At 41.8% G+C, this 27429-nt stretch overlaps 1 protein-coding gene and 1 long non-coding RNA gene across 7 annotated transcripts; both read left to right on the top strand.

Moving 5' to 3' along the window:
- The first annotated feature begins 703 nt into the window (after window positions 1–703).
- On the top strand, window positions 704–26584 carry TSNAX (translin associated factor X). Of its 5 annotated transcripts, XM_075089498.1 has the most exons (8): window positions 1270–1286; window positions 2265–2295; window positions 3190–3281; window positions 3501–3608; window positions 6909–7023; window positions 8707–8837; window positions 23527–23654; window positions 25346–26584. In XM_075089498.1, exons 4-8 carry the CDS (start codon window positions 3593–3595, stop codon window positions 25718–25720), a joined length of 765 nt encoding a protein of 254 aa, XP_074945599.1. In that variant the 5' UTR covers window positions 1270–1286; window positions 2265–2295; window positions 3190–3281; window positions 3501–3592; the 3' UTR covers window positions 25721–26584. The 5 variants fall into 5 exon arrangements, with proteins under 5 accessions (XP_074945602.1, XP_074945603.1, XP_074945598.1 ...); XM_075089497.1 differs by lacking the exon at window positions 3190–3281 and having other exon boundaries at window positions 1201–1286; XM_075089501.1 differs by lacking the exons at window positions 1270–1286; window positions 2265–2295; window positions 3190–3281 and adding an exon at window positions 704–758.
- On the top strand, window positions 15240–22111 carry LOC142055483 (uncharacterized). Of its 2 annotated transcripts, XR_012659946.1 has the most exons (5): window positions 15240–15460; window positions 15792–15932; window positions 20480–20602; window positions 21076–21157; window positions 21978–22111. It is a non-coding gene; the product is annotated as an uncharacterized LOC142055483 (long non-coding RNA). The 2 variants fall into 2 exon arrangements; XR_012659945.1 differs by lacking the exon at window positions 21076–21157 and having other exon boundaries at window positions 21942–22111.
- Window positions 26585–27429: the final 845 nt, after the last annotated feature.

Raw genomic sequence — 27429 nt, 5'->3', positions numbered from 1 at the left:
GATGATCATGGGGCTGGAGCACCTCCCTTATGAGGAAAGGCTGAGAGACCTGGATTTGTTCAGCCTGGAGAAAAGAAGACTGAGGGGGATATTACCAGTGCTTATAAATATCTAAAGGGTGGGTGTCAAGAGGATGGGGCCAGAGTTTTTTCAGTGGTGCCCAACAGGCACAAACTGGAACTCAGTAAGTTCCACCTGAACATGAGGACAAACCCCTTCCCTGTGCGGGTGCCAGAGCAGGGGCACAGGCTGCCCAGAGAGGCTGTGGGGTCCCTTCCCTGGAGACATTCACCCCCTGCCTGAACACGGTCCTGTGCCCCTGCTCTGGGTGTGCCTGCTCAAGCAGGGGTGGGACGGGGTGAGCTCCAGAGGGCCCTTCCAACCCCGGCCGTTCCATGATTCTGTGAGTACAGGGGCCCCATCCCTGCCCGGCTCCTGCTGGCCACACCAGTGCTGACACAAGCCCGGGGGCTGGTGGCCTCCTTGGCCACCTGGGCACTGCTGGCTCATGCCCAGCCGGCTGTCAGCCCCCACCCCCAGGGCCTTCTCCGCCGGGCACTTTCCAGCCCCTCTGCCCCAGGCCTGGAGCATTGCCTGGGGTTGGTGTGACCCAAGGGCAGGACCCGGCACTTGGCCGTGTTAAACCTCACGCAACTGGCCTCGGCCCATCGATCCAGCCTGTCCTGTGAATATGCTCTGATTCACGACGTGTGTAAGGAAAGCGCCACGGGACTGACGTGCCGGGGAAGAGAGGGGCGGTAAGGAGGCAGAGAGCGGGGAGAGGGCCCGAGGGGAAGGCGACACGGCAGCCACGTTCTGCCGGTGAAGCTGAGGAGAGCCGATAGGGCCACCGCCCGCCGCCCACCTGGCCGCGCAGGGCGGTGGCTGCACACGCCGGCTGCCGGCGGCTGACAGCGCCGCCGCCCCGCCCCAACACTACGCGTCCCGTCGTGCCGCGGGCGCGGGAGGCCCCACGGCGAGGCCGCGGGCCAGCTGCCCACGGAGACGCCTGCTCGGAAGCACGGCTCGGACCCCGGCGCTACCCGGATTTCGCGGGCAGCAAGGCCCGGTATCACCCCCTCTCCCCTACAGCTCCGCACCGCGCCTCCCTCGCCGCAGGCCACGGGCCGGCGCGCTGCACTTAGCGTGGCGTCTCGCCGTCAGGCAGCCGCGTGGGCGCCCCGGCGCGGCGCGGGTGGCGGGGCCCTGGCGGCGCGGCAGGGCGGAAGCGGGTTGCCGGGGGGACGCGGCCTGGCGCGGCGGCGGCGGGATGAGCGGCAAGGAAGGTGATGGCGGCGCGTGTGCCTCCCCCCACTCTCTCTCCCCCTCCCCCAGGGGCGGTCCGGGGCAGCCGGGCGGCGCCGGCGGTGGAGCGGGCCCTGGGGGGCCGGTTCAGCTCCCTGAGCCGGCAGGAGGCGGAGGCGTGAGGGGTTAGAGGGGGCGGGGGGTGCGGGGGTGCGAGCCGGTGCCGTCCCCGTCCCCGTCCCCGTCCCCGTCCCCCAGCGGTTGCCTCCCCCTGTGTGACTAAACCCTGCCCATACACTGAGAGGGACCGTGGCTGCAGAGGTGTTACCGCCTTCCCGCCGGGGCTCTACCGATCCGCCTGTGAATGGAGCTCTAGAAATCTCCGTCCTTGGTGGTAAAAAAAGCAGTTGCTGCAGCCAGAAGCGGAGCGTGCGTTAGGCCTGAAACGTGCACGTAGTGCTTGTGCCGCGCTTCGCAGCCTGCGTGGTGGTGTAGCGAGGCTGTTGCACCGACCTCCCTTCAGCCAGAAAGTGGGCTCTGCAACGAGGAACCTGGCTTTTTAAAATTTAATTTTATTTATTTTTATTTTTCAAAATCAAGGCTGGGTTGTTGTTACTGCAGTCCGTGGTTTTCTGATATTCAAATTGTTGGTTATTCAGTGGAACCTCGTCTCTACTTCTCTCTTTACACACACCCACACACCCACTTCAGGAGGGCCTGTTTTTTCCTGTAGGTCATTATGATGTTCCCAACTTTCGGAATCCTGCAGAAAGTTTAATTCTCTGCACTATTTCAGGGGTTGTGTTTGTAATATTTTCAACTGCTACAGGAAAAACAAAACCCTGAACTCGTGTCCTAACAGAAAAGAAGGAAAAAATGATTTTCGGTTTCCTCTTTTAGAAAGTAACTACGCCCACTTCTGGTTTTGGTTTGGGATAATAAACAATTAAACGGAAACATTTTAAAATCCAGTGTCCGTCTGTAACTTTTAAGTAGCTTCCTTTTGTTCTTCTTTTAAGGAAATTGAGAGAACTGCACATATTCAAAAAGGTAGGCTTGTATGTAAGAGTTTGCCAAATTTTGGCCTCTGTTAGGAACATAAAGCGTACGGCTGTCGCAAAAAGGAGGCAGTGAGAGAGAGGAATGGTTAAAACCTGAATGATACAATGAGTCAGTCCTAGGTGAAGGAAGGATGGACAAAGGAAGAAACAGTGCAAAGCGTAAATCAGTAGTAAAAGGCAGTCCAAAAGAGATGAGTTCTGGGTGAGGGTTTGGAGAGGGAGGCTAAGGAAGAGGGATATAAGGCCAGTTGAAGGGAACAGCTATGTTGGGGTGAAAAGAAAAGAAACTGGTTAATGGGCAGAGTGTAAGGACCTAAGATAGAATCATGGAATGGTTTGGGTTGGAAGGGACCTTCAAAGGTCATCCAGTCCAACCCCCCTGCAGTGAGCAGGGACATCTTTAACCAGATCAGGTTGCTCAGAGCCCCGCCCAACCTGACCTTGAATATTTCTAGGGATGCGGCATCTACAGCCTCTCTGGGCAACCTGGGACAGTGTTTCACCACCCTCATAGTAAAAATTTTTTTCCTTATATCCAGTCTAAATCTACCCTCCTTCTGTTTAAAACAATTAACCCTTGTTGTGTCACAACAGGCCTTGCTAAAGAGGTTGCTCCCATCCTTCCTACAGTCCTCCTTTAAGATAATATGCTGCAGGAGCTAAACCTGTATACCTGAATAATGGTAGTCTACTTAAATTATGTCTTGCTTCTTTTTCTGATTACTGAAGACCTATGACATAAATAATTACAGTAATGAAAAACTTGTAGTTTTAATGACTCCTGACAATCTGAATATTTAAAATAATTTAAGAAAAAAACAGAAGGGGGGGAAAAAAAGGTCTAACCCTGTAGGCCCTTGCTCACACAGTGATTTCCATGCAGCCATTCCCTTACAGAAAGGAAACAACATCGTGTGAAGACCTGACAAAAAAAAACAAAACTTGAGATCCTACCACGCTCATCCATTGAAAGTGGTAGGATTTCTTCTACTTTTCACTAGGAATGTGGGGAAAAAGTAGCATGCTAATATGAAGATGATGTTAGTTTATAATAAGGTTCATCCAGTTATTCTATTCTGTAAAACATGGCTACGGTCAGGAATGCTTTGAGGACAGCGTTTTGATGCTGCTTATGTGCTGGCGAAACTACTTTATTTTTAAAGATATTTTTTTGTGTGTATCTTCTATTGATAGGATCGGGTGGGTTCAGAAAACGGAAGCATGACAATTTTCCACATGGTCAAAGAAAAGAGGAAAAAGAGAATGTTAATCCATCTTCAGCTTTGATGACATCTTTTAAATGTAAGTGAGCATTTGGAAAGCCAGATTATAAACACACGTGGGGTAGAAATTGCTAGGACGTTGCTAGTATTTAGTGATGGAATAAACCAGCTTTCTCTGGGGAAGAAACATGAAGCTAGTTGGACTTAACACTTTGTACATTTAGAGCCTGGCATTTTGCTTTTTGTGCAATGAAGTCCTGAGAGTGGGATTTCACAGAGCTCCACCTGACTCATGACTTGCTCCCTTTTTCATCCTACCTCCCATTCCCCCTCCCCACCCTGCTTGCGCTGAACCTGATGCTAATAAGCAAACTGCGTAAGTGTTCGGCCAGACAAAAGGTGACCTGGCCCTTTGGTGGCAGAAAAACAAGATCTGCAGGGGCGTAATGCAAAATCTGAGCCGTGGGGACAAGAGGAGGAGATGGCTACCTTTGGGGAGACTGAGAAGGCTCTTAGCTGTTGCCCTTAGCTTCGGTACATGGATGACTAAGCTACTTTAATGTAAATCTGGATGCATTGATTTGCAAGTTGGTAGCTGTTTATACACGCACTTTTTAAAAATAAGAATTTAGCTAACTAATACAAACCTGTATGTTGATACTTATTTCACTTTGAGTGCCTTTTTAAAATTAGCTTAGGTCTCGGTTTCTTTAAATAAGCAAGTATAAACTTCCCTCCAACCAAATTGTTTTTATAGGATTTTGCACAAAACTAGATTTAAAATCCAGTAAACTTAGTTGAACTTTGTCATTAGACAAGCCCTAACAAAGCAAAGTCAAGCTTCAGAAATGAGAAGCCTTGACAGAATAAGGAAGGAGATGTGATACAGGGTACAGATTAATTCTTGGTGTAAAGTTTTCCCCATCCCATCTATTTTTTATGAAGCTAAGGAGGGTGAAGAAGTAAGAGCTGGATGGCTGTTATAGATGGTTGCTTCAACATCATATAAGTTCCTTGCTTTCTTTAAAACAGATATTTCTTTTTTTTCTGTGTAAGTCAGGTTGTCAGATGATTAACTTTGACCCCTTCACTTTGATATTGAATAACGTACATACGTTTGCACTTGAATTGAGTAGTGCAACTGTACTTCCAACTTCTAATTTTTCACCCTTAAGCGCATTAGTTTATCATAAGGTTGCCACTGATTCAAATTCAAAACAATGCTTGTTTCCCTCCTTTCCCATGCAATCCAGGCAGCAGCGTTTGGTTAATTTCAGAAAGGATGTAAGAGACATGGTTTATTTAGCTTTTTAAAGATCCACTCCCCGTATTGCACTAGTGCTTATCAGCCCCAGATGGAGACACTGGTCATCTTTGTCTCCATGTCAGACGTGGGCGTTAAGAAAAGGTGTGCTCCAGATGGCTTAAAATTGAGCAAGCTGTGTAAGGTGAACCAGAGTGGCGCGCTATTTCTATGTATGTTGCTCGAATCTAAACAACTTAGTGTGTGATATTAAATGGTTACACACATTTTGCTCTTTTTCATCTCTTTGGAAAAATAGTGTACTTAAATTGACATAGTTATCTGTTGGCACCAAAGATTTCTAAAAAAATGAATGAGAAGTTTTTCTTCCATAATAATCATCAAAACCCAAGGACTATTGAGTCACCCCTTTTTTTTGCGTAATGCATTTAAAATGCGACAGCTCAGTGATACAGAGTGGATAGTACCTTGGTTTGTAAGGTTAAGATTTATTAAGTGTCATTTTTAATGGTCTGATTCTACACCACCAAAATCAATAGAGTCTGAGTCTGCTTTCAGTGGTAGATTAGACATTAAAATGGAATGTGTGGAGGAAATGGCTCTGTGGTCTGGGTGTGTTAGCATGGAGAATCCCCTGAGTTCTAATCCTTTGCCATTTTAGGCAATGGTACAGTAGGTTTTCTTGCATCCTTTTAGGCTAAAGATTACCATATTTGTCCATGTTTAACTTCAGGTCACAAAACACTTCCTAGTAGTCCCTAACATGTTTAAAATCTAATGTAAAAGTCTAAAAGTGGCAACTGTCCAGAAGAAATTGGAGGCATTGCTAATATTGTAGATCTTCGGAATAGTGAATTTCCTGGTAGGTGAAATTTGTAAGTGGTCATTGGAAATGTCATATATGGCATCCTATGAAGGAAAGTTGCCCGTCCTCAAGTTCCTGTCAATATGAGCTGAGGGAAAATTTATTCTCGATGATAATTCAGTGGTGGACTTGCCTCTCAGAATTTGGAAGAGGCACACCAATCGGACGTGAAAGATTTCAAAGATCAGTAGGAGCATTTGTGACTTATCTTAGAGTTTCAGAAGACTGGGAAGAACAGAATAAAATAAGAACCACCAAGTTTTTATCAAGGTGATGAGGAATACGGTTATTTTTGTAGCTTCATCTAAACTTTGCTTGCCAGAAATCTGCTATGCTTTTCTAAAGGACACTCGCTTTGTCAGACCTCTTAAAAATGTAACCTCCTAGCTTATTTTTACCATCTTCTTGCATGGGCACTTTAACATCCCAGTTATGCAGGAAGAGTGTTAGATTTCTTGTAAGTATCTATTAATGTTTTGTTTAGTGAAATAATGGTCTATAAGATGTTAATGGTTTCTGTGAAACATTCATAATGTTTGTTTGTGGTAACCAGACACACATTCTCTCTTCTCTGTGTTCATTGTAATTAGACAGAGACAATTTACATCATAAGTCAGAAATCTTATTTTAAGTAATTGATGTCACTTTGCTTTAGAACTTCTAATATAGAACTTCTAGTTCTGTATTAAAATAATTGACTTCTGGTCAAATCTAGCTGGGATGTGAAATGCAACCTTTCTTTTTACTAAATGGTGCATTTTTAACAGTATATGTGCCTTAGTCAAATGCCTTCTTTTGTTTGTTTTCTTTTAGAGGCTGGTGACTCTTATTTGCTAGTGGTTGGAGGGTTTCATTTTTTATTTTATCCTACTGAATTTGGCTGAACTTTTAAGTCAATTTCCTGAACAGCAGTATTGCAGAATAGATTTTACTGGTTAAAACAAGTATTTTACCTTAAAATTGTTTGGCTGCCTTAAAGCATCATTTGTACCTAAACTTGATATATATTTGAACCTGTCTTATTAAATAAAAGTAGTATTAATGATGAATTTTGCAGCTCTGGCAGGTGGCAGGCAGTGGTGGTCTCCGCAGCCATGCCCCACGCAGGAGCAGCAGCGCTGCCCACCTTGAGGAGAAGGCTGGTGGGGCTGGGGCCTGTAAGCAGTTATTGTAGCACAGGTTCTCTGCTCTTCCCCTACCGTGTGCACGTGTGATAACCATGCTTGTTACTATAATGATTGACTCTGCAGCGTTTCAGCTGGAGCTTGACACCAGGCATGATAAATATGAACGGCTTGTGAAGCTCAGTCGTGATATAACGATCGAAAGCAAAAGGACAATATTTCTGCTCCACAGGTTTACCAGGTGAGTCACACTGAGCATGAAAGTGTTCACAGAAACCTAGAAGCTGCCTTGCAGTGTCCTCTGTGTTTGTGATTAAGAGCTGCAGCGTTCTGTTGAAAAGAATTTAATTAACTTCCCATAAACATCCTTTAGGGTGGATGTGAGGTGATGAATGCACACTCCAGTTAGAGAATTAAAAGACGCTGGTTCAGGTTTCTCAGCAGGTTTTACTGATGTATTAAACAGGATCAGAGTAGTAGAGCGTAACAGCAGATGAGAGCTTTCCAGCTTTTAGCAAGCTGGGAGAGAAGAGCATGTGCCCTTCCTTCAGGTTAGCTGCCTCTGCAGTTAATTCACCGTTTTGGTTTTTGCAGCCCCACCCTAGGTCCTCAATGCAAAGAGAAGGTGACCTGGGGTCTGTTTACTTCAATACATGCTGCAGCCTAAGAGGCTTTTGGGCGAAGTTTTGAGATTCTACATGTTTTGTATTCTCATGAGCCTTCAAGCAATCTTTAGAAGCCACAGACAAACTAGAAGAATAACAGGAAAAGTTGAAGCTTTGCGTAGCCAGTTGTAAAAAATGTTTACTGTATGTGTCAAACATTGGTCTTACATTTACAGTTATAACATCTCTCCCTGTTCCTTTTATTTTTATTTTTTTGTTACCTATCAATGCATTTCTGCTGTAGTAGTAACTATGTATAGTTACCATAGTAGTTACAATTATAAATAGGGATTATGAAAGTTGCCCTCTTTTTAACTTGGTCTCCTGCAAAGAGGCATTGTGATAATTTTGGTAACTGCTACAGCCTTGACTGTAAATAGCTACTCCCACTGCAGGGGCCAGATAGCTGGGAACTGGCAGAGGAAAGAACAACAACAAACTCCTCTTTTCTCCGAATTTCAGATTCCTGTTTTGTAAGACATTTCTGGTTTCATGAGAGTGGAAGCTTTTCATGCTGTATTTTTATTTCCTTCTCCTTTGCTTTTCACTATTATTGTGGCTTTACTTTCAGAAATCTCTTTGCTTTTAAATGTTTTCTTGAGACCAGTCTACCAGTAGCTCCTTAAATAGACTGTGAACTAATATACCATATAGGTTATTTGCGGGTGGGGGAGGGGGAAGTTTAAAAGAAATTAGAGAAACTAAACTTTAAATGCCAAGTATATATTGTAGTTGTGAATCAGATTTTTCAGCTGTTCCTGGATAGTATAGACCATAATTACTTCCTTTAAAAAAATAAATCACATGTAGAAATAGATCATGTATTGTATTTCGTAATACTGTAATCTATTGCAAAATACTGGTGGGGTTTATTTCTTTCTTTCTTTCTTTTTCTTTATTTTAAGAGGTTGAAGGATTCTGCAAATCCTGCTAGTTTTCTGGAATACTTTTTTGAAGCCTCTGCACGCGTTTCTCATTTTTCTTATATAAGCAATAACCAAAATTATAGTCTGGAATAAACATCATGCTACCAGAACTGTGTTTGGCTGGTTGATTATTTTCATGGTAAGAATCTACAGAATTTCAGAATCTGCAGTAGGTGTCAATGAAGGTTAAACTGTTTCTCATTCCAATATCAGCTTTGCTTTTTCCTGAAGCCATTGAAAATGTATTGGTTAGTAAAAGAAAATGTGTAATATTTTTTAACTATTTTCTATGTTCTGAAAGCTGCTCTTTCAGTTTCTGTTTTATGATTGCAGTTCTCCCAATGGGGAAGAAATCCTCAATGAGTCTGAAGTCAAGCTAGATGCTGTCCGATGGAAGATTAAGCAGGTTGCACAAGAACTGATTGGAGAAGACATGTATCAGTTCCACAGAGCTATATCTCCAGGTAAATTATTTTAAAACAGGGGAAGTATGCTATTTTGTACTAAGCTCAGCTTCACTTTATGTAGCAGCGGTTCTTTTTCATGCCACAGGTCTGAATTTGTCACATTCCTATGGTTATAAAGGAGGACTCAGATTAATCTTTGTTGTTAGCAAAGTTAGCTCTGGTATTAGAGGGGCTATTGCCCTACATTTGTCTTATCATTGCAGTTAAACAAAGATTTAAGTGGGAGACTACAACTGGAAATATTTGGACCCTGACCTAAACTGAAGCTGGGAGTAGTTCTAACAAATGCTCTGCCTGGTCTTCTCTGACCGAGGGGAGTAGGTACAACACACTCATTTACCGCACCTGAAGGGTTATAATTTCTGGGAGGAGAGCAGGAGCAACTGTCTTGTGAAGTGATCCCATTCTGAGTTGATAAAGTTAATGAATTAAAATCCTTAGGTTAGCATTTTGTTTCTTCTAAAGATGCAGAATGTGCTTGAATGTGCTTCTGCCTCTCTGTTACAAGTGTTAAATTGGAGTTTGTCTTTTTCAGTTGCATCTTTTTTTGCTCCTGTCTGTAAACAGCAGTCTTTACTGACATCCTAGACATACTAAGTCCCAGTCCTTTCATTACTCTTGCCGTCAAATCATATCTCTTTGCTGACAATCTGAATCCTACCTAAAATTGTTCTGCCTTGTTTGTGACAACACATGTGCAACACGTGAGTAAAATATGTAACTGCTTCTTTGACATCTTGGTCCTGGCGTAAGTGTCTTGTTTTTATCAATTTTATTTTAAACATATCAGAGTCCTCTATATCTTCCCTTGTTCAGGCAAGACTTCTTCAGCTGAGGAGAGCTGAAGAGTTGCCCTGAATGATTTAATTCTTTAAAAATGTCCATAGGATTGATTTGATAAACCAGCAGCAAATACATCTGTGTAATTTACAAGACAAACAGTGCACAGGTTAACTTGTACCTATGTCTTACACAAACTTAAGTTTAAGAGTGAGACAGCTCTTAAGTGAAAGCTCAATTTGGCAGTTCTGAACCAGAAGGAGCTTGCCATGTTAATCTTCAATGGCTCTAATTCAATGCCACAGTCCTTTTACCTGTGGTGTATTGGGTTGTTCCAATTAAATACAAGTAGTTATTCTTAAAGAGCCGCTTAATCTGTGTGCATATTGCAGCTGTTTATAGCTTAGTACTGCAATGAGGCAATGAAAAGAAAGAGCTAATTCCAAACCCTGACATTATAGATCAGCTCAAACTGCGAGCAATGCTAGTCCAAGTATGAGTATCTTGCCATGCTGAAAATGTGTTTGGATTTTCATTTTAAGTCCTCCTTGCATTCAGTTTTATGAACAAAAATTTTTGAAAGCTTCATTCAGACTTGTAAACCTTGTCTGAATAACCCCTGAAGTTTGTAGTCCCATGTGAGTCATATAATGCTGTTTATAGAGCAACAGCATTTGAAGTCTGCTACCTCATGAATCTTTGTAGGACCTCATGATGCAACCTATCAGCCTTGCCGGGTGAGCAAAATTGTTATGGGGTAACCAGTTACCCTGCATCAGCTGCTTCACCTGAATTATCTATTTTCTTAGTATGTGGCTTTGTGTAGGAAAATTCAGAGAGGCATACCTACCTCTATTTTTACTGAGGGGCAGCTTGCCTGGAATTAGCTTGCATTCATCTCAGGCGTAGTAGAGTATGCCTACATAGCAGACATATGGAAACTTACTGCGTGATAACTTCTGTGGTAACCCGTGTCTTATAAAGCAAGTGAGCAGACCTGGCGCTAGGTTTCTACTTCCAGATTCTCTCCTCTGAGTAAAAAAAAAAAAATACTGTTTTTGGTTTTTAAAAAATGCATCTTTTCCAACCTGAAAAGTTAAGAGTTTTTTATATGAAAGATATGTGAACTTAAGCTAGTCATAGCAACCTGAAAATAAAGGAATTAATGAAAAAAAAATCCTGTTCAGGTTTGCTTTGTGTATTTGGTAAATACTTGTGCACAGTTACAGCTACTCTGGTTTTCCTGCATAATGGATTTCTGACTTGCTTAAAGATGTCTGTTAATATCAAAATGGACCTGAATAAACTCTTTAGAAAGCAACTGAAAATATGCTATCAGAAACAATTCAGCATTTCTAAAGCTTTTCCCCAGTGTTTTAAATCTCAGCCTCTTAAAATTACTAAGATATATTTGTCCATTGTAGAGCGGGCCAAATTACTATAGATCTGTAGTAGAGGAAGTTAGAGACCTGCTGCGCGTGTATGATGACTCAGTGCCTCCACAGCTGCAAAGCTTTTAGAATAGAATAGACTATTTCAGTTGGAAGGGACCTACAACAATCATCTAGTCCAACCGCCTGACCAATTCTGGGCTGACCAAGTTAAAGCATGTTGTTAAGGGCATTGGCCAAATGCCTCTTAAACACTGACAGCCCTGGGGCATTGACCACCTCTCTAGGAAGCCAGTCCCAGTGTTTGACCACCCTCTCGGTAAAGAAATGCTTCCTAATGTCCAGTCTAAACCTCCCCGGGTGCAGCTTTGAACCATTCCCATGGTGTCCTGTCACTGGATCCCAGGGAGAAGAGCTCAGCACCTCCCTCTCCACGTGCCCTCCTCAGGGAGCTGCAGAGAGCAATGAGGTCACCCCCTGGCCTCCTCCTCTCTAAACTAGACAAGCCCAAAGTCCTCAGGTGCTCCTCTCCTCATAGGACATCCCTTCCAGCCCTTCCCTAGCTGTGTTGCCCTCGTCTGGATGCATCCACAGACCTTTACATCCTTCTGAAATCGTGGGGCCCAGAACTGCACAAAGTTATCTATACAACAGCAGTTCCCTAACACATGCATGGGACTTGGAGTGAGCTTGTCATAAAATTAAAAAATTTTCTTACTACAGTCTTAAGACAACATAAGAGAGTGAATTTTACTGAGTTCTTTAGGTAAAAAGAAAGAATGATGGAGAGGTATTGGTATACTAAATAATAAGGGGGAGGAGAAGTAGAATCTGCTGTCCATCTTTCCAGCAATCAGATGTACAGTCTTTCAGACAAATGTCTGAACTTTGCAGTTTTGTGGACAGAACTAAAAGACAGAAATACACAGCCCCCGTTGCATTTCTGGAGTCAGAACTGGGAATGGCTGTCTTCTGGTGACACGAGTAAGTGGCAAGTCTGTGGAATCGCATCAGTTGTATAATACCGCCTGGCCCTGAGATCTCGCCATTGTTTCTGTAATTAAGTAGTTCTTGCCTCATTAAGAAGACTGTATATAAAACCCAACTGAAGTAAGTTGCCTTAATTCCATTTCTGTAGGCCATCGACAGCGTCTACTTAAATTGTAGCTCTTCTACGTGATGCTCCTCTGCGAGGGGAGTTTGTGCCAACTGGTGTCCCTTGTGCATGTTTTGTAAGGGCACGTGTTAGGATATACCCGTGTGCCACTGAGAAGACAAGGAATGCTTTTAGGCGTTGTTAAAATGAGCTTGCGTGTATGACAAGTTTAAAATGCAAACTTTTAGCCAGAGCTTTACTCTTACCTTGTTCATTAAATCCTCCGCTCTTCAGTTAGTCATTGGGATGGCAAAGAAAGGAATATGCAGGCTAAAAGACTAGTAGATCTTAATTGTGCTGAAGGTCAGGGAGGTGTCAGAGATGTGAAGATGTGAAGATGCTTGATGTCAGGATTATGAAGCTGAGATAGAAAACCTAGAGACATAAAGAATGAGGGGAAAGTTATATAAAGAGCAACTGTGAGAGGGAATGCTTTATTCCCCCGCCCCCCACTGTTTATGAAGCACTGTAATTGGGAGGGGAAACAGTGATAAGGGTTAAGAATGTTGCTTTAGTTTTGTTTTTGAGCCTAGTGTTCTTTAATTGTTGCTTTGCTTTTTTTTGTGGTGGAAAAAGCTTGCATGCCTTTTTGAAAATAAGTGTAGCTAGGAAAAGTGCTAGATCTTTTGTCTTTATGTATTTCCTAGAGCTGTAAGTCTTGACCTTCCTTTCACCTAGTTTTCAGTTCTGATTTTGTATTTTAAAGAAATTCTGGAGAACTAGTTAAAAAGCTTTTTATGAACAAAAACATTGCCATTAAACTGCTTTTTTCTTCAAAAAAGAATAAAGAAACGCCTATGTCCCATATCTCAAAAGCAGCTTGTCCAATTAACCTCAAACTTCCTAAAAATATTCTCCTTTGTCTTGAAACCAAACACGAAACATCCTCCTGTTCCCCACCCTACCTCTCACAGAAAGAGTAAAAGGGATCAAAACTGGGCTTGTAATGGAAACTGTCATAGTAGCCTTAACTGCAGAATCATGACTGTCTGAATAATAAAGCTGCCTAATACATATTTTATTCAGTATAATAACTGTTAGCCTATAAATAGAAGAGTGCTATGAGTATAATGCTTGGGAATATTGTTTGCCACTTGTAATTGTTAAATGCTTTTTTTGGGGTTACTCCAAGCAGTTGTTCTTTTGACTTGAAGATAAAACAATTCTGGCAGAGCACTAAAGGAGTTTCATGCTTTCCCTCATTAAGAATAGTGCTAATGGCACGCAGGACATTTCCCCAAAGGACACTTGCATGAGCTCAAACACTGAGTATAGCACTAATTGAACAACAACAAAAACTGATGACTGTTTTCTACACGTTTCTTAACAGTACAGATTGTCCCAGGGGATGATTAAACAAGCAAACAAAGAGATACTGAAATAATGAAGTCTTTTTTTAATGTAGAGCTCTTCATTTGTTATGTTAGAATGTTTTGCTTTGTTGATATTTTTAAAGCTTTACTATTTGTAATATAGAATTCCTGCTCCTTTGCCCCACTTTGCAGTGTATACCTTATATATCCTGTGAGGAAATGTGTACTGTTTCTTTAAAATTGTTGCGAGACACTGGGCAAGGAAAGGACTGAAAAAGATTTTATGAATTTATGAAGGGGAGGAAGAAATGTTTCAGGATTTTATATATGCATATATGTATGTGTTTGGGTATTTGTTTATATATTTAAAGTCCAAAGGACAATACCAATAGTATGCAGGAAAGACCTGTATGAGCCTTAAAGGCAAGAAAGAGGGTGCTCAGCAACACGTTAGGATTTATGAGATTATTCTAAGCATGTTCTAAATCTACCCTGCATAAATGCAAAACTTGTGTAACGCAGAGGGAAACTAAGAGCTGCTTGATAGGTTGGTGTCGTGTGGGATTGGATGGAGTGCCTTTTTAACGTGATCTTGTTAAATGGAATCTCTAGCTACTTGAAGACTTACTCAATTTTTTGTCCCTTAATAAGGGCGTGTGAGAGAATTGTAAGGCTTTTGAGATGTTAAGCTATACTCTGTAGGGCAGCTTGGCTGAAGCTGATTCTTGGAGCGATAGGTTTAACTACATGTTGATGTTTTTACAGTGGGGTCATTAGATTCTGCTAGGAGCAAGTATAGGTGTGGTATTACCTTCACAGCTGATAGCTGTACACAAGACAAAATACAGAACGAGGAGCCTATAATTCTTCTGGGGCTTCTTCAGTAGTGTGTTGTAGTGATGACAGTAGATGCAACTAGCGCATTGTTGGCTGACCTTTCTGTTTGCTGTGTGCCTGCGCTAGCAGCGGTGGTGAGTGGAGTGGTGTGAGCAGAGAACCTCATTAGCTCTTTATCATGTCTGCACTTGCTCTCAATAGGATTAGATGACGAGGCTGTAAAATGTCAGCACCTTGTCAAAACTACTGCTCTGTGACTGCTTCTGCTGCTGATGATGCGGGAAATTCTGTGTAAAAGTTCAGCATTGACGCAGTCTAACACATAATTTATCTTGTGCAGGCACTATTTGTGTTCTGAGAGAATGATATAATGGAGCTTATTTCTGTCTCCTGCCTTATGCCATTTAGAGTCACTTTAGGTGTGGAATCACACTGTAACTGCGTTGCTGGATTGGACAAAGTCAGTGAAGTCTGTGCGGATGAAAAAGGAAACACTTTAATTGTGCTAGAATACTGTTTTTAACTGCAGTGTGTAGGACCACGAGACGTGATGCTCTAAGAAATGCTATGGAGAGGAGGTCTGTCCAAGCAGCCATGTTTAGATTACTGATTATTTAAGTAATATTGGGTTTTTTAGTATTTTATGAAGGATTTGGATTAGAACACAAACTAAAGGAGCTATCCGCATAATGATTTCTGTGTTACCTGGGTGTTTTTGTTCTTAACTTTTTCACTCATAACGTGGAAGGAACATCTCATACTCGAGCTGTGGTGACTATCTTCGTATTTGTAGAAACGAATGTATTTCTAAATAATACTAAGGTAAAGAACTGTTCTGCACATTGGGAACAGTAGAAGTAAGACTTTTTTTATAAGAAAGTTTAAAAACTGCAGTAAAAACAGGTGGCATATTTAATCGTAGGTTGGCGATACAAAGGAAGAGCTTTTTACTGCATGAGGAAGGTATCATGAGTTGTAAATGTCTCACCCAGGAGAAGGCTTGAATACACCTAAAACTCGAAAGGAAAGCTGTCCATGAAGGAAGCAATCAGGTTTCTGCAAGATGGTGGGAAAACATAATAACACAGGAACAGGATGTAACCGAAGAATTAAAGTTCATCTCTTTGCTGTTGTGGGTGAGAGGTAAAATGCCAGAAATGGAAACAAAGTTTCCTGATTATACTGGAAAATTAACAGCATTTGCAGCGAATAAGCTAATATTAATCAGATCTAATTTTGTTAATTTGTTTCTGTCTTTTGTTACTTTCTCTGTTTCTCCGATGTTCTCACATCTCCAAGTGTGCCAACAAACTTTGTCAAACTGATCTGCAAGTTGCTTATTTGCAACTTGATACCTTCAGCTTGTCGCATTTTACTGCCCTTCGATTATTTCTGGTTCGTGCCTTTTTTTTTCTGGGTTCTTCCAGGGAAAGTGAAAAATCAGTAACTTCTCACTTTTTACCTTCTGCTGCAGGGTTTGTATGCCCATACACAAAGACTTAGAACAAACCTGGGAAAATGAATGTGAATTCAGACTTGACCTAACAGGGCATGCACTGCGTGAGCATTGATTATCAGCTGATCCCTGAACGAGCCCTTGAGTTCAGCATAAGCCGTAAGTTCAGCAGGAGCCGTTGAGGGCAGCGTAAGTCCGTAAGAGGAGCTGTGGACAGTCTTTTACAGATGCGTGCTGTGGGTCGGGTCAAACAAAGATTGTCCCTTCCGAGTTCTAATTTAAGACCTAACTGTCCTAAAGTCCTGCAGTACTGTTATGGCAAATACTGCGGTTACTTACATGACAGTCTGAAGCTAGTGACATTGTTTGTCTTTTAATTCAGTTTCATAGCTACCAAATGGAGGAGACACTGCGCTCTGGCTCAGGAGTGTTTTTTTTCAGCCCTGCAGCTGTTATCATCAGTAATTCACAGACCAGAGCTCCCCAGCCTTTACAGGAACTAAGTACAGGTGGAACATGAGACATCTATGAACCTTTTTTGTTTGTTTAAAATCACACAGGAGAAGGTGTCATAGAGGAACTCCATTCCAGGAAACAACTAGCGTAGCGTGTAGTGATTAGGTTTTTGATTTGTAGTCATGTGGTGAGAAATAGGGGTTGGTGAGTGGTGATGTACCTTTTTTACCATCTCAGCAGATCTATATTTCTGAGGGTAAATGGCCGCCATTGGTACTTGAGACATGCTAGTGAGCTGGGGCTGTTGCATGGAAACAACGTCATATTGAGGAGAAATTTCACTGGGCTTTGAACTGAAGAAGCTGTTCTGTGTTGGGTGCTCTTCCTCCTTTGATCATTGAACATCCTGGCTGAGTAAGAGCTTCCTTTCTTTGGAATCTTGAACGCTTGCCCCGAAGGCTGTTAGTAGTATAAAATTTCCATTTAACTGAATGACTTTTAAAACGATATCAATTATGAAGGCAATTGGAGGTAGTCAGAGACATCAGGAAGCCTACTTGTCATAGCAATATTTTGGGGGTTTTTTGTGTTTGTTTTTTTAAGAACTCATGTAGAACATTGGCTGCTATTCAGAATTACTACATTTTTTTGGGGGGGGGGGAGGGGGAGAACAACAACAAAAAAGCCCTTCAGAACAGAAAACTTGGTTGCAAAAGTAACCATGGTACATCCCTCAGGTCCTCAAGCAGGAGCAAAGTGAAAGCTTGTGAATTTCTCATCCATGATGAGTCATCTCTATAAAAACCTAGCATTTGTCGTATGTACACACGTTTCTAATAACAATAACAAAAAGGCTCGATTAAATTGTTCTCTGCAATGAGAGATTAAAATATTCTTTGCAGTTCTCTGCAGGGTTTTTGTGCCTCTTTGGGGAAATAAACTGACTCTCACAGGCACCTGTACCTATTAAATAGCGAACCTGTATTTTTTTCTGTAGTTACTGGGAAAACAGACAAATCTAGGGATTACCTTTTCCCTAAAGGAGGTGTGTATTCAACCTTAAACAAAGTGCAAACGATTCTAACACTTCACTGTCTGAAATATGTCACACCAACACATGCAGCTAGAGGGGAACAGATGGTCATAGACGTGTCAAGTAGCAGTTGACTAATCAACAAAGCATTCAGGGCTTAATATGAGAAATTTGCATCCATTTAACTATTGATATAATTGTAAAGCAGTTTAGGCAAATCACTGCCAGATGTAATATACATTCTTCATTTATATTCCATTAGTAATCAGTTCAAGGTTATTTAAAATAAGTTCTTCTGACAAATAATCACGTCTGGGATTGTACTGATTACTACAGTAGTTTCAAAACCGGACTGATAAAATGGAGCAGTTTGTTTATGTGGATGTGCACTTAGCTGTGTTTTTCTCTCCCCAGTTCCCTTAAAAATTCAGACCACTCATAGCCCTACCTGCCATGATGACTCAGCTTTTGAGGTATTACTCAGTGAACAGACACAGATTTTTTTCCCCCAAATTTGTAAGCTTTTATGGACGTTTGTGCTAGTGCTTTTATTTGTATTTGTTAGTTAGTCCTATTTTATAAAATCCATCCCTGAGTGGAATTATTCTTTTAAGCCATTTTCACAACAGGATGTCCAGAGCATGCCTGTCTCTGAGAATAGCTGGCTTTATGTTCTTTTTCAGTGTACTGGTATAAAATCAACCTTTGACTTCACGCTCACAATCAGCAGAGCAATTAGATTGTCTCATAGCTCCAGTTTTAGTTTAATTACTGAAGTTTTGGTCACTTGTGCCTGGAAAGAGACCCATGAATCTAAGGGATCATTGCCAAGTCTGCAGAGAACTGAAATGGAAAAGGCTGAGGTGTGAATTTTCTGTTTCGTCTTAATAGGACGCTGACTCTGAAGCAAAACGATTTGTGTATTAATACTTCTAAATTTATTGCTTGTACTTGTTTCAGTTGATGTACCTGCTAAATTATTTGCTTATTTCACCAGTTCTCCCTTCCATTGATCAATATGCTTGTACAAGTAGGTTCTTTCAGTTGACCATCCTCCCCACATTCTGCAGAGCTTAGTAATAAGGGCTCTCCAGTTCAACTTTGTTTTTTCTCTGTGTGGGATTTCCACAAGAATATGACTCTCTTCTTTTTCTGGGATGTGCGTGAGGGGTGTGCTTTGGTGTTGGTTTTGGTTTGGTGTGGTTTTTTTGTTGTTTTTTTTAGGAGAAGGTAACCTGCCAGCCTACACATGATAATAAGAGCTGTGGCTGTGCTGTTTTGATTTTGTAATGAATTTGCCAGTAGGTAGTTTCATGTGACTTGCCCTGTAAATAATGTGCCCCACCCTTCATATAGTGATCCTGGAAGAAACTTGCTGTGTGTATTTTCCTACTATCTTTCTAGTAGTTGCTAGAATATAGTGGCTGCTATTGGCCTGGGATTCCTGCTGCAAGCTTTAGGGGAGGAGCTGGGTAAGAGAGCGCAGGGTGTCATCTGCTTGTGTCCCAGCCATCAGCACGGGGTGCTCTGTGAACAAAAAGATACAAGAAAGAAGAAAGAAAGAGGATGAGGGGTAGAAGGAAAATGAGCTGGAGAAGAAATAGGGAGAGAAGGTGGTTATTCAGGAAGATGGCAGGTAGCATTGGCATTGCTAATCCTAAGAACTGAGAGGTACGAAATCCATTTTAACCAATTTTTTAAAACTGTTGAATAGATATTTAAAGGAGGAAATAAAGTAAACAAAATTTTAGGAGGAAACTTTCACGTCTTGTTTGTTCTGTAATACTGGGTTAAAACTTCCATGCGTGCATGCATGTACATCTTGGGTGGAGTTAGATTCTGTTTACCATAACCTGACACCTGCAGTTAAGGATTTTCTACTCTTTACTCATTTTTAAAATAGAACTATCTTTTCCTACCCCTTATACATTCATTTGACTCTTGGATTGAGTGGTCCAATCACTTTGTGTTTTGAAGACACCTGACTTCTTGCTAAGTTTCTTAGAGAAACTGCTTAACAGTCTTTCTCAGAGCTTGCCTATGTAGGTAAGGATAAATATCTTGAATATCAGCTTATGCTGTTGGCAAAAAAAGTGCACAAACTTTCAGGCACAAAATCTCCTCCTTTATAGATAATAAGTGCTCAGAAGATATCTCATTGTAACTTTCTAGCTCTTATGTAGAAAATAAATTTTCAAAATATAGAAGGAAGCTGTTGTACTGGGTCACTATACCTTGTCACTATTACAAGCTATTTATATAGAGCAGATGTAATACAATATCAAAATACTTAAATATTTTGTTACCTTATATCTGTAGATATAAGTGCTAGTAGAAATGATACAGTGCTTTTAATTGGGATTTTTGGTCTGTGTACTAGAAAAAAAATTACATCAAAGTCTGTCTTACAAACTGTTGAATTACTGGCAGCTCAATCCATAAATAAGCCAATTTTGGAATAAATCCAAAACAAGAGCATAAAGGGAAAGGTATTGTTGGACGGTGTAGTGAAATGGGATGGGATTTTTCACCTTGGGGATTATTTGCAGAAAATAGCGGATGTCCTACCATTAAGCTAAAACAACATGTTCAAACATCCTTCTACCTGCACATGGAAACACCTTATTTCAAGGTCTTGGGTCATTGAAGTGTCATATCGTAGCTACTTCTGGAAGAAGGACTTTAAAAAGAAAGAGAAAAAAAAAAGTCAAATATGAGTATTTTTTGCAAGGTAGTTGTTACCAGGAGTTGTTGCCAGTCTGTTTGTAATGCTGTCAACTTCAAATAAGGTTTTGTAAGGCTTACTTGTAAATAGCGAGAGATGGATTCCCTGATTGTGAAAAGGTGACAGTAAATGACAAAGCAGACTGTGTCTGCAACATTCATATGGTGGCGTTAAACAGAAGGAGCGAGGAGAAGAGTGGAACATGTCAGCTAGGGTGGGACGGCAGGAGGAAGCAAAAATGTGTGTGTGTGTATACATATGTATAAATATGCCTATATAAGAAAATAAATAAAAATAAATGAATGGAGGAGCCAAACACTTACCCTGGAAAAGGCCAAAATGTTTGTGGAGAAGTAGTAAAGTGGAGTGAGCTGAAACTGGAAGTTATGATTGATAAACTGTTTACCAAAATGTTTGAGAGTTGATTTGATCTCTCTGAGAACTTGGGAAAATGCCGAGTTGATTCTTCATGTGTGATAGTCTTCTCCACAGATAGTAGAGAGACATTCTCACAGATGACGCCACGTTGAATGCTGCTGTATCTGGTAGCTTACAGCTTATCCACAGAAAAAGCCAAGATTTCATAACAAATTACTGGCCGTGTTACATGAGAGGGTAAGTCAGGAAAAGAACGGGTGATGAAATCTACCTCTCTGCAACTTCTGAAGTTACTTATCTTAGAAGATCCTGAGTAGCTTTTATCTAGTATTCTTCTGTTACTTGTGCCCAGAATGCTTTACTTGAATTCAGTTGGCTAAATTATTGTATTTTAATTGGCCTTGCAGCTCCCTGTGTGTGCTCCTATTTGTCAACAGCAGTGCTGAGTGTGGCTTTGGTTACTAGATGTTTATCCTGCTTTTCTCCCTGCTGCCCTACAGAAGCATAAAGGGTGCAGGCTGAATTGCCTCTGCTCACCTTGCAAATACATTTTTAAAAGGAAAAAATGCAGGTCAATCATCACGCTTTTGTGACTGTAATGTGGAAGGCCTTCTACAATCAAATTTTCCCTGGAGGTTACCTCTGGTTTTTTGGGGGTATTTCCATGCTCATCTGTTATTCAAATCTATGTTCTCCTCTTTTTGCTTTAGATTTTTTTCCTTTGATCCAGATGAAGTCTAAATTTGCTGCTTCCTGTATATCTCCGTAGGCTGAGGTCCTGGCCTTGTAGAGGTCAGTTGAGGATTTTAAGATTGTTCTACTATAAACAAGTTTCTACTTCTGGTACCCTTGGGTATCTTCACATTTTCTCACTTTATTCACTGGTAAAACTATTGTCTAATTTTGGCCCTCTTGCAGCGTGATATGGCAGCGTCACCTCCTTGCTTCTCTTGGAGTGAAACCATCCCCTTAAAATGGCTCAGAACGGCTCTGCTAGACCACCTCTGTCCTGTTACAGTCTGTTCCTTTAACATCCTTCTTTGGCGCTTTCTCTGTCCATAGGTCTGATATACATGTGCATTGATTTGGTCTTCAAAACTTTTTTTAGCTTAGTCCTGCTGTGGCTGTTTGTTCTAGGTTTGTTTCTGATTTTTCCACCGACAGTGCCAACTTCAGCTTTCTGCTTATGAACTTTTCCCACATGCTTTCCCCAAATCTGCTCTCTGCACATAAGGAAAACTGTCAGACCCTGTGAAATCGCTGTCTGAACGTTCAACATTTCAGATCTCACCTTTGCTATAATGCATACAGAAAATCACCATCTGCCAGCTAGGTGGCGAGAGGTAATTGTGGCAGGTGGCTGCAGATGGCATACAAATCTGGTACAAGCTACGTTCGTTGCCCCATGCTTGATTTCATTGCCAGCACACCAAAACCTTTTGTCCCCCTGCATCCCTTGTTTTTAGAGTGTAAGTTCTTTTGGGTAGAGGTGGTGGTCAGTATATTCCTCTTGTCGACATCGTGGTCCTGTCCTGTCTGGTTGATTTGTTTTTGTTGTTTTTTTTTTGGTCTGGAGTGATTTCTAACAGCAGGTGCTTTGGCCTGAACACAGATTTCACCTAACCTACATGTTCGAAGGAGCCTGTTCACTAATTCTCACAAAATAGAGAAATGGGAAATTCAGTTTTAAACAAATACCTATTGTTGCTGATAAGATGAAACAAAGAAAACTTTTTTTTTTTGTAGGTGAGCTGCCTTGCTTTTGATTTATCTGTAGTCTTTTTCTCTGCATTGTGTCCTGTGTCTTTGTGAACTCATGAAGTACTAATCTGCGGTCTCCATCATACAAATGCCATATTTTAAAAGCTCCATTATCATAGAATGGTTTGGGTTGGGAGGGACCTTTAGAGGCCATCTAGTCCAACCCTCCTGCAGTGACCAGGGACATCTTCAACCAGATCAGGTTGCTCAGAGCCCCGTCCAGCCTGGCCTTCAATGGTTCCAGGGATGGGACATCTACAGCCCCTCTGGGCAACCTGGGACAGTGTTTCACCACCCTCAGCATAAAAAATTTCTTCCTTGGATCTAGTCTGAATCTACCCTCTTCTGGTTTAAACCATCACTACTTGCCCTGTCACAACAGGCCTTGCTAAAGAGGCTGCCCCCACCCTTCCTACAGTCCCCCTTTAAGTACTGAAAGGCCACAATAAGGTCTCCCCGCAGCCTTCTCGTCTCCAGACTGAACAACCCCAACTCTCTCAGCCTGTCCCCACAGCAGAGGGGCTCCAGCCCTCGGATCATTTTTGTGGCCACCTCTGGACCCGCTCCAACAGGTCCATGTCCTTCTTGTGCTGAGGGCCCCAGAGCTGGGTGCAGCGCTGCAGGGGGGCCTCACCAGAGCGGAGCAGAGGGGCAGAATCACCCCCTCACCCTGCCGGCCACGCTGCTTTTGATGCAGCCCAGGGCACGGTTGGCTTTCTGGGCTGTGAGTGCACGTTGCTGGCTCATGTCCAGCTTTTCATCCACCAGTACCCCAAGTCCTTCCCTGCAGGGCTGCTCCCAATCCCTTCATCCCCCAGCCTGTATTGATGTCGGGGGTTGCCCTGACCCAGGTGCAGGACCTTGCACTTGGCCTTGTTGCACCTCATGAGCTTCATCTGAGCCCACCTCTCCGGCTTGTCCAGGTGTCTGTGGTTGGCATCCTGGCCCTCAGGCGTGTCAGCTGCACCCCGCAGCTTGGTGTCGGCTGCAAAGGTGCTGAGGGTGCACTCGATCCCACTGCCTGTGTCACTGATGAAAATATAAAATAGTACTGGTCCCAGTAAGGACCCCTGAGGGACATTATGGGGAGCAGTACGTTTCTGAGAGTAGCATGATGCTTTATACTGGTACTACAGAAGGTTCTGAATGAAAAATGCAGTTGAAGTAAAAACCTGAAAATGTTTATTTACTGTGTTCTTGGTCTGATTTTTGGACTTCAGAGGCGTGCTATGTTAAATTATGTTTCAATGTTATTTCTGGATTATCTTAGTTTTCACTTTTTGCTAGTAACCTTAAAATAGTCTCATTTAAAACGTTTCTAAAAAAATTAAATAATTGTGAGCACAGACTGTTGCTGGAAAGTTTGAATCATTAGCTTAATTCTTCTGCATTTTTTGCAGGACTTCAAGAATATGTCGAGGCAGTCTCGTTCCAGTATTTTATCAAAACACGATCTTTGATTAGTGTTGAAGAGATCAACAAACAGCTAATATTTACAGCAGAAGACAGAGAAGAAACAACAAACATGGTAACATTTTTTTTTTCTCATGTGACAAACATCTTTTTGGGATGGAAATGCAGTGAGTAGGCTTAGTCATGTGTTTGGCATCTGATTAAATAAGGCCAGTTAGTGGAATGGTGTCAGGTAGACATGCGGGCTTTGACTCTCTTGTCCAAAACATGCTTTTTATTCTGACAAGTTGTAAACTAAATCCGTTGGACACAAGTTTATAAATTTCACATGCTTTTTATTCAGAGAAAACTGAACTCCTTCTGGTAGGGGGAAAGGTACAAGATAGCGAAATACTAGCAAAGAAATGGAGAGGAGGGATTTTTAATGGCTGCAACTGCCTGTAAGGCCTGCTGGTGTATAGTGGGGTAGCAGAGGCTGGGAGAGACAAACAAATCCAAAGCAGGACAAACTCCATGAGTGAAACCTTAGCGCTGGTACTGAACCTGAGACACAGGAGGCACTGTATTCACCTTCTGTTAAAGTGTGCTGCATGTGTCTTAGTTTGGCCATTTGTAACTTTCCTGGAGTTGATCTTGATCCTTCCCCTCAGAGGACAAGCTTGTGCCCCACCGTACCTTAGCCCTAACACCATACCTGCTGTTTCTTGACTTGCCCATACTCCTACCCTGCCCTAAACAGAAGTTTCTGGATAGGGACAAACAAATGCCCCCGACCGCAGTAAACAGGGCACAGGTCGATTGTTGACAGGGGGCCAAAGGCGATTTTGTAGTCGTGTACGGGAACGCACATGCAGTGCATGTGCCCTGTACAGTAATGCACAGCACTACTGCTGTAGGCGAGTTCCTGAGTCCGCTTCTGTCGAAGAGATTCTGCGGTAAAGCACTTTTTAGTCCTCCTTTGTTCGCTTGATAAGGTATTTGCAAAAAAGGCCAAGTTTTTAGCTTAAGTTCATTTGTTCTTGCCGGAGGCAAACCCATTGTGGCACGCTTGTTTGAACGAATTGTGAAGGTGTTAACCCTTGCATCCACACCTCTGACGAGATTTGTGAATTTGGGTGGATAGCGTGTTACGGGAGCAAGGGAACGGAAAGAAACCTGCATTGTCTCCCATGTTACCAATATTTTGGGAATGAAAAGTATTAGAAACTTGGGTATGGGCGCAAACCTGTAACTTTGTGATGAGTTTTCTTGATGAACTATTTGTTTATCCATTTTAATGAGTTCAGTTGATATCAGATGGATCAGAGAGAACTATACTTATCAGCTTCTTGTAGAAAATACATTCTGAAATTCAAGGTACTATTACAAAATGATATGATTTGTTTCTATAATGCAGACTCTCTGATTCTTGGTTGCTTTGGTACCTTTGGATAGACCATTTAGGGAAAATTTAAATCTATTAGTCTGAGCTCTGCGAGCCCCCCCAAAAAAGGCAACTGCAAATAGATGTTGGTATAAAGACATGATAATTCTGTTTCAGATAGAGAAGGTTCAAACAGGGTAAGTTTATCATGCTTGCTAGAATGGAAGTCACATCTCGAGTGCACACGATGCTTTCATACCATTCGGCGTGCTGGAAGGAGATTAGTACTTCTAAAATAAGACTGTGTGGAAGTGCCATGCAATTTAATTTGCCGGAATGTTTTTAATTACCAGTTACGTTAGATAAGTTAGTGTGTATTTGAACCATTATAGACTGCTTTTTCACAGTTCTCTGTCCTGGACTTTATTCTGTTCTGTCCTCAGACCTCCAATTCCCATGATAAACAGCCACTCACTTGGAGCCTGAAGGTAACACCTGTAGATTACCTGCTGGGAGTGGCTGATCTGACTGGAGAGCTGATGCGGCTGTGCATCAGCAGCGTTGGAAATGGTGACATAGACACGCCTTTTGAACTGAGCCAGTTCTTACGTCAGATTTACGATGGGTTTACTTTCATTGGCAACACTGGACCTTACGAAGTGTCTAAGAAGCTGTATACCTTGAAACAGAGCCTGGCAAAAGTAGAGAACGCCTGCTACACATTGAAAGTACGGGGATCTGAAATCCCAAAGCACATGCTGGCTGATGTGTTCTCCACCAAAACGGAATTGATTGACCAAGAGGAGGGTCTTTCTTAAAACCAGGAGACTGTTGAACTCAGAAGGGAAGAAGACTTAGAGAAAGATTTTAGTTATGGTTTGTGGAGTTTTGACCCTTCTCAAAGCTTTTCAGGTAGAGACAATCCTAGTTTTATCTATGAGAAGATTGTTTGCAGTGGTAATTTGTAACCAAAAATACTTTTTATGATGTGTAAGAGAACAAATGTTTGACTTTGTCCTATTGGTATGGAATTTCCTGTATTGCTCCATTGTTTCTTCTTTCAGAATGGCTGAAATTTCCACTGGGCTCTACACCAGTGTCTGTCATTGGTGTGAGTCACCTCAAACTATTGTGGTTGCTGTTACCAGTTTTCAGCAAGCACAGCAGTGCAGAAAAAAAATGGTTAGGTACTGTTATTTAGCATTATCCATAGGTTTTCTGAGTATTTGGGTTCTATACATCATACCTAGAACAATGCACCTATGTATGTGTAAATTCATCCCTTGCCTTGAAACTGAGGTGGTCTCCAAGGTGCCATGTAACTGAAGTTTTCTGTGATTAATGCTTTTGAGCGTGAAACTGAAGCTCAGTCACCTTTTAATAATGAAGCTAATTACACCAGGTAAATACTACTGTGCACTCATTATTTTGGGGCTCTGTTTAAATTGAGCTCTGTTTAAGTTAACACTGGTACTTCACAGTTTTGCCATGAGCTAGAAAATCCATTTAAAAAAATTGTGGAATGTATTGGCTTACATTATTTGTAATACAATTTAATGCAGAATCTGACATCTTTCTGTTTGTAGACAAAAGCAGAAGACCTACCAAATATATTTAACGTGAGTAATTTGGTGTTAGGACAAGCAGTTTTTGGCCAAAATAAATGCAGTGTGGTGTTGGAAGCCTGTTCTCTATTGTTTGTGCTGCCCTGAGGACCTCCAGTGGGGTTGAACTGGTATTTGTGAAAAAAGGCTAGCCAAGCTTTAAATATCTGTTAGCAGGAACTATATCATGTGCATGTTCCTATGGAAAGGAAATTGCAAGCAGAAATAAGGCAGACATGCTGACTTCCACATTTATCTTTGAGGTGGGTATGTCACCATTGGCAAAAAATCAGGGCTTTCTGCCGGTGTCTGAAGTTATGAAAGTCTGATAATGTACATTATGCTAAAGGAAAACAGATAAAACAACATGATCTTTAGACTCCAGGAAATAGGCCTCCCAACTGCAACTGAAAATACTGCATGTTTTTTATTTCCACTTCCATATGCTGTGATACTGCCAATATTTTTCCCATGAGCATGTCCTGAGTAGCTGGGATCGTCTGATATATGCATAGGAATGGGTAAATACATTTCTGTCACATTTTTCCATTGTTTCCACATAAAGCAAATGTGGTGGGTTGAACAAGGAGAAGCTTTCTTCCTATTGTTCAATGCTATTTTTTACAAGAAATTCTGAAAAGCAGTCACTGCCTGTACATTGGTCCTTTTGCCTGTTGGTCCCAGCAGTAAATAACAGCACGAGTTTCCCACTGTGCAGGACTTGACTTGGAAATTCCACGCCATTCCTATATTCGTACCTTGAGGGTCGCTTTCTAATCCAGAATCTCTTTTCTTTTTCTTGCTACCTTTACTCTGTGAAGTCTGAAAACTAGTTAGGATAGAAACTTCCTCTTGAATTAAAAAACGCAAAGGGTTCAGACGACAAAAGGAGTTTTTTGCTGGGGTAAATCTGTAGTGCTACC

Source organism: Phalacrocorax aristotelis, chromosome 3 (genome assembly GCF_949628215.1).
Source record: "Phalacrocorax aristotelis chromosome 3, bGulAri2.1, whole genome shotgun sequence".
Taxonomy (NCBI): domain Eukaryota; kingdom Metazoa; phylum Chordata; class Aves; order Suliformes; family Phalacrocoracidae; genus Phalacrocorax; species Phalacrocorax aristotelis.
The sequence above is the reverse complement of the archived record's forward strand: the minus strand, read 5'-3'. Positions and strand labels throughout refer to the sequence as shown.

Excerpts from the sequence above, each read along its gene's own strand:
- TSNAX (XM_075089502.1), top strand. Across the intron at positions 8,838-23,526 it reads CCACAGAGCTATATCTCCAG|GACTTCAAGAATATGTCGAG; the intron begins GTAAATTATTTT and ends CATTTTTTGCAG. Across the intron at positions 23,655-25,345 it reads GAGAAGAAACAACAAACATG|ACCTCCAATTCCCATGATAA; the intron begins GTAACATTTTTT and ends TTCTGTCCTCAG.